The 7,042-nt window shown below is 42.9% G+C and overlaps 1 protein-coding gene across 2 annotated transcripts in view; it reads right to left on the bottom strand.

The window, feature by feature from the left end:
- The window catches only part of LOC147323276 (double C2-like domain-containing protein alpha), a 30,472-nt gene extending 23,959 nt beyond the window's left edge, over positions 1–6,513 (bottom strand). The window contains exons 1-3 of one of the 2 annotated variants that reach the window (XM_086303548.1): positions 6,235–6,513; positions 2,561–2,657; positions 637–989 (exon numbers count right to left, since the gene is read on the bottom strand). In XM_086303548.1, coding sequence (XP_086159674.1) covers positions 637–985 — 349 coding nt within the window. In that variant the 5' untranslated portion in view covers positions 986–989; positions 2,561–2,657; positions 6,235–6,513. The remainder of the gene's footprint in view (positions 1–636; positions 990–2,560; positions 2,658–6,234) is intronic. The other variant, XM_086303547.1, reaches the window with a different exon arrangement.
- Positions 6,514–7,042: the final 529 nt, after the last annotated feature.

Consider the following 7,042-nt stretch of genomic DNA (forward strand, 5'->3'; position numbering starts at 1 on the left):
TGGGACTCTCTGCCAAATAGCTGTGTTCTGGTTACTTTCTTATATAAAAACAAGGTTGTCAAGCACCTATGTCGTTCAGCAATTAAATCATTGCCCTGCAGACTGTACCTCAATATTAAAGCAGGAATTTGTGAATTTCAGATCTTTGAGGTTCTGGCTGGACTCTGAATGCTTGTAGTTTATGTGAATCTACCGATTTAGCCAATTTATTGCAGTTAATTGCAAACAAAATTGCTATTTTATAGCCAACCTGATGTACAAAGGTTGCCCTGAAGATGGCAACTGACTGTGAGCGATTGCATGACAATGAAATTGCAAGTTCATTGCAGATGTCCAGCATAATTTTGGTCATGTTGTGGTCTCAAACTACTGAATTCACCGGGGAACTGTAGCTTTAAAAAGCCAGATTAATAAACTTTGATATATTCTGAGGTAATCTGATAAGGAAAGTTGCTTTTTTTTTCTTACAATAAAGTTGGAGTCCTTTTGCAGACTATGCATGGAGCACTTGCTGCAGTGCAAAGTTCTTTCAATATTTCAAGCGGTGAAATGATCCGCAGTAAACCAGATGTGCGCTGACTTAATTTTATTTGCTCTTAGATTAGGTTGCTTCAATGAGACTTCCAGGTGACTCACTGTTATCATCGCTGTCACAGCTGTCGATCTCAATGGAGGTGTCCATGCTGCTCATGGCTGACAGGGAGCCCCCTCCCCCCGCCGCTCCCGGTAACTGTGGCGACAAAAGGCCACTGCTCCCCCCTCCTCCTCCCATGGGCCCTCCAGCTTGACCTGTGCTGCCAGGGCTGAGCGTTGTGGGCGCCGCCACCTGATTGGGCGAGAGTGGCTCGTAGAAGGAGGAAGTGGGCGAGAGGCGAGGGAAGTAGGCGGAGATTTGACGAATGGGGCGTATGGGGCCCGGGCAGACATCGATGGCCATGTGCTCCTGGATGGTGATGCCCAAACGTTTTCCTTTTCGCACAGTCATAGGGCTGGAAAGGAGAATATCACATTAGTGTATGCACACAATTTTGAATTGCTTACCAGTGTAGAAAGAGTGAAGACGGGCCTTTTCTTTTCCTCAGCACTGAGCTCAGTGAGGTGTTTGATTACAAACAGTCTCTGCTCCTCTAGGATTTTCATTTTCAAGAACATATCTAAGGATGTTTTTTCCTCACAGTGCTTTCCTGGTGAAAATCTTTCTAGTGTAACTGGAACAGTTTTAAAAGATGACATTACATTTAAGATGTGCATACATTTGCATTTCAATTAAGCAGATCTGAATAAACCCAACCCTATCAGAGAGGATAAAAGATAATGGACAACGGGAAGTTAATATTTGCACTTACTCCGTGTTTGCCGTGCACGCCGAGTTCAGCGAGATTTAGAAACATAAAAATGAGAATTCAGACAGGGAAAGCTTGGTGTTCTGTTTAAGTATTTTTCATGTAATAAATTCTTATTTTAAGCTCATTTTCAACGTCTTATTGGATGAAAAGTAAAAAGCGAGACTGTCTTCATCTCTCCCGGTTACCTCTAATAGCCTATAAAAACATCAGAGTTTCTTTAAGGTTAAACATGAGAATAGAGGCATTTTAATTATTAATTCAGACAGTACACCTCTTTACATTCATCCCTTCTAAAGAGCAGATGCCAGTCTTCTATAACACAAATTTTTAGTGAAGGTCTTGCATCAGATTTTGTATCAAATTCAAAGGACTCGACTGAATATAGACACATTGCCACGAAGCCCTCCTTTCTCTGTGAAATTACTAGTTATGTAACATAGAAAACTACTTGGATAAGGTCAGTATATTCAATAAGCTTACTGCTTTCAAATGGTTTCACCAGAGAACTATTAAAAGGGTCTGAAATTACATGTCACGAACTGCAGACAGTATGAAAAATTGGACGCAGCTTCTGGGTCAGAAAAGTGGAGCTGTGGTTGCAAAATGATATCTAGTTGTATAGAAATCTTTGTGGACATGGCCCTCACGCCGTGTCCACCTGTGTAAACCCTTTGCTGAAAAGTTTATGGGCTCAGTTAATTATTTTGGGGTTATTCCGAATGAAATATTAAGTCAGTTTGTACATTTTAGTGAAAATCTCGTGGGCCTCACCCAATCTTATATTTTTTTACTAAAAAAATGCAAAAGAAAGTGTTGTATTGAAAATTTTATGCAAAAAACATAGACAGCACAGGCAGTTGGTTATAAATTGCTAATGCTACCTTAGTGTTAAGGTCTGTGTACGACCCACATGCCACTCTGAGACAAACTTCAATCAGTCTCGTATATTTAGGTCAGTGTAATGAGTAATATCACAAACTGACCACCACCTACTAACAGTTTTAATTCACATTTTATATAAAGAAATACATAAGGCAGCACGGTGGCACGGTGGTTAGCACTGTTTCCGCACAGCAAGAAGGTCTTGAGTTCAATTCCACCATCAGTCCAGGGTCTTTCTGTGTGGAGTTTGCATGTTCTCCCCTGAAAAAGGATAAGCGGAAGCGAATGGATGGATAAATACATTTATATACCTACCTACTTCAAACATGTACCTGCAGTGCCTCCACAGCCCACCAGGGGGCTCCAGCTGCAGCTCACAATCCGATTGTTCAGTCTGACGTCACTAGCCGTGTCTGGGCCTAAACTCCGCTGCAGGTCCATATATCAAACGATCACTATGGCATTACTGAGAGTTGAAAAACTATCTAAAGTCTTTCATCTTTAATAAAATGATCAGCGTTCTGCTTTACCAGGTGTAACAATTGAGTTTAACATCCAGGCATCCATGAAAACGGAATTTATGACATTTAACGGAGTTAGAAGTTAGCAGGAAGTTAGCTCGCTAGCTTCTATCTAAATACAATATAGCACGTCCTGACTGCGGGGTTTTGGAAACAAATTAAAACGTACAGCTCTGCTATCACTTCCAGCATAAATGAAGACAGAAAACTAAACAGCAGTGACGTTTGTAGGGTTACTGAAGTTGGGCTAGCTGGTATATAATGATGTGCTACGTGACCGCTAGCGACACAGCTATGTTAGCATAATATAAACAAGCTAACTTTTTTTCCACTCGATAAAAGTTACCGTGAGTGTTCTCGGTGGTCAGGAACAAATATAATCGCATGGCAGGATGCTGTAAAAGGACCAAACTTCAGCCAGGAGAACAACTGAGATAATCCATCCACAATACGAGGTTAGTCAGTCATATACTGCTGCATGGGCTGGGCTGTAGTTACATCCTAAGGTTTTAAAAACTGAGTTTAAATAAATGATTAGTGGTAATAAAAGCAGAGGGAGGTCAACAGGGATCACTGACTGTTTTAGGAGCTTTTTGAGATCAAATAGAAGAAAATACATAACATTAAACATGTTAACAACACAAAAGCCATATTAAACGCAGACTACTTTAGACCCGGAAGTAGGATTCGTCGCGTCATCACTGAACAACCGGATAGCATCGATAATACAGTTGACCTACAGTGTACTCATTGAAACGTGTTTTTGATAAGTAGTTAGCCGATGAGTATGTGGGTTCACAGCCAGATCTGCTTCTCGCTTGTGACATCTGGTTCTAAATCACCAAGACGGCGGTGACAGAAACGCTCCACTGGGTCACATCACATGCCACCAACAAACATGGCGGAGAAGTGGGGATGTTGAATTTTAGACGAGCCTGTTGTGTCCATATTACCGGAGTCACTAACCATGTATTTATTGTTGACAAGATTTTGAAAAGGACACTCACGGGTGAGCAAAAATGTAGCTACAGCAAGCAGGCGGTTACACTTGAACTGTAGTAAAAGGCTAGCCGACTATAACCAAAGGTCGAAATCAGTGTGAAAGTAGCCACCAAAACCCCACAAAGTCAGAACATTTTTGTACCCTTCCGGTAAAACCACACCCTGCTTTACACTTGAACAGAATCAGACTAGTTGTTTTCCAGCTACCACTCTTTATGCTAGGTTAATGGCTGCAGGCTGTTTTGGGGGTCAAACTAGTAAACAGATCCGTTTCCGAGACTTCTCTCATCAGGACTCCATCATTATGACCAACAACTCCCCTGGCTGTCAGTGGCTCTAAATTTGTTGCCTCTGACCGTTGACCTTGAGTAGAATTGCGGGCACCGAGGGTCACTCGTCATACACAATCTGGTCTCACCGCTGTAAGCGCAACAGCGGGTAATATACACCACAGATAATCCAGCTCTTTCTTGGCCGGCGTTGAAACAAACTGTTGAAGCACGCCGCAGTGTGCCATGCTGCAAACTTCCCTGACTCATTTGACTGAAAGGACTTTGACAGACTTCTGGCTCTGGGATGGGAAATGATGGACATCTTGCCTTTTATAAACCAGCAGCTGTCATGTTTTTGGTGCCACAAGAGCACATTTAATGACATCAGAAATCCTGAAAAACACGGAAAAGCGCCGCCGCTCTGTTTTACTGTTCAATTAAGCAGAGCAGAGATATCCTAGACTTGTTGCACGCAGAGTCAGAGGTAAATCATTTAGAGAGAAAACAAAGCAATAAATCACTTCTGCCCGACAATAAAATAAACAAAACAGAAGCCGCCCACGGGTGAAAATGAACTTAAGAGGTGGATTGCTTGATATCAAGAGGAAGGTGAAAACGAGTCAGTGAGCTCTGAGATGTTGATTGACTAAAATTTATTGATGGATTAATTCAGAAGTTCTTATAAGAAAAAATAAGCCAGGAAAGCACACACACACACACACACACACACACACACACACACACACACACACACACACACACACACACACACACTGTGCCATATCAGCATGCACATCTGCAATCACACATGTAAATATAGTTCTATGAGTTATTAATTCCCCTAAAATTACACACAAACACACACACACCCAGCAGCTTGTTGGAGGGTATTGGCTGATATAATGTGTGCAGTCAGTCCCCCCCACCCCCTGTTTTTGGCAGATGTGGCTGTAAGCTGGAGCAGCCTGAGCACTACCAGCACCACAGGCATCAACAGCAGCACACGTACACCCTAGAGGCCCGGTGGCTCGCAGCTCTCTGGGAAGCAGGAGCTCTCAGGGAGCTCAGGACTGATCGCTCTCACGCTGCCAGCTGGAATCTCTCTCATCTTCTCGTTTCCTCGTCATCTTGTTGCTGAGAAGTCTGGCTGCACGCGCGCAAGATAATAAGATGCCGATTTCAGCGTTACACTTTACAGGTTTTTATGTGCTGAAGCACTACTTTGCATAATTCCTATATGCTGCAGGATAATGTGCCACTGGTTCCCTGCAGCTACACACACTATCCCTACATCTATTAGTTATGCAACCATATACAGTAGAGTATTTTATGCACGGCCCCCTTGTACTTATGTTCATGAGGTTACATAGGTTTCCAGCTTCAAAAGGGGGGGGGGGGAGCGACGCTGCCACAGTCTGGCGGTCAGAAATATTTTTGCGCAACATGCAATCTCCCCTCCTCCCCTTTTAGCTCCTTCACTTTAAATTAGAGTCATATCACAGGCATGGGAGCTCTCTTCTTCAACCTCTGTCTTCTCACCTCCCCTTTCTTCTCCTGCACTCTTTATCTCTCATTATCTCTCCATTAGTCTTTCACAGACACCTTTATTCCACCTGTAGGTGCGTGAGGATTTCTCTGTCTCCCGGCTGGTTTTCGTCTACTTTCCCCCGTGTCCTACATACAATGGGGCCCCTGCGGCAGGCTCCATTCACCTTTAAATAACAAGCTGCTGGCTGACAGGCAGATGGTATAGTACTGTGCTTTCAGAGTGTAGCTGCTCATTAGAGCTTGGTACTCAGCATCATCTACAGCTAACCATCGTGACAGTCGGCACTTATAAATTAAGAGCCAAGTTATTTTCAGGCAGCCAGGAACGGGAAAACTTGAGTGAGAGTGTGACAGGAAGGTGTGAAAGAAAAGTGAAAGAGCAGACACATGCCACATGTTGCACCTCACTGCTGTATGCAGAATGATCTGCCTGGTTTGTGATGCATTAGTTTTTTACCTTAAAAAGAAGCAGACATGCACATGAACCTTACAGACAAAGTGAGCATGCAATGACGGCAGTGGAAGGTGGCCAACAAAACCTAAAACCAAACATCTGAGAAGAAGTGCAGGTGCAATTTAAGAGGAAAAATTAACATTTCCAGCCTTGGCTTTAGAATCAAACTATCTGCATTTCAGAATAAAAGAATAAATACGGTGTCTTACCTCAGTGATAGCGTAAGTGTGAAACTCCTCATAAAAGAAAAAGAGGAAGAAGAGGGGATTCTGGTGTGAAGAGGAGAAGGAGACTAACAGGTGGCGGAGCGGGGAGCAGAGAGTAGGGACAGAGCTGGAGAGAGAGAGGGAGAGCAGGGACGGAGCGAGCGCAGATTAAGATGAAAATGAGGAGCTGAGGGGAGAGAGGAGAGCGGCATGCTGGAGGAGGCAGAGGAGGAGGATGGAAGGAGTCAAGAGGATGAGAGAAAAAGAGAGAGAGGCAGGGGGCGAGTTATTCCTTGACAGTCTGCTACGCATGTGACCATTTCGCCTCACTCCCTCCTGCATCCCCCCACTGTCACACACACACACTTGTTTTTGCCATTTAGGAGGAGACTGCTTTGAAATCTACACATTCCCCTTCAGAATTAAACCAACCTTTGAGAGTGAGGCTGATTATCCTTTTTTTTAATGCAATGAGCAAAACCAACATTGGATTATCCTGATGGATATTTACTAATGTGGAATAAAAACAAAGAAACAGAATCACTTTAGCAGCAAAAAACAGTTTTTCAATTTGTTCTTAACCCTTTAACTGAAACAGCACAGCTGTTTATATTTATGTTATACAGGATTTGATTGATTGAAGATACTGGAAAGTTGTGTGAGCTTAAGCCAGGAGATCGACATGATTTGATTTGTTATTAATTATACCATAATTAGACATTTCACCTTCTCCTTTCCTCTTGAGGGGTTGCTTTTAATCACAATACATCTAATATTGAATATTGAACATCTAAAAATGAGATGTTTGTTC

Source organism: Aulonocara sp. 'chitande type north' Nkhata Bay, linkage group LG8 (assembly GCF_057382095.1).
Source record: "Aulonocara sp. 'chitande type north' Nkhata Bay isolate Kocher_YH1m ecotype deep benthic linkage group LG8, A_spYH_male_GT1.1, whole genome shotgun sequence".
Taxonomy (NCBI): Eukaryota; Metazoa; Chordata; class Actinopteri; order Cichliformes; family Cichlidae; genus Aulonocara; species Aulonocara sp. 'chitande type north' Nkhata Bay.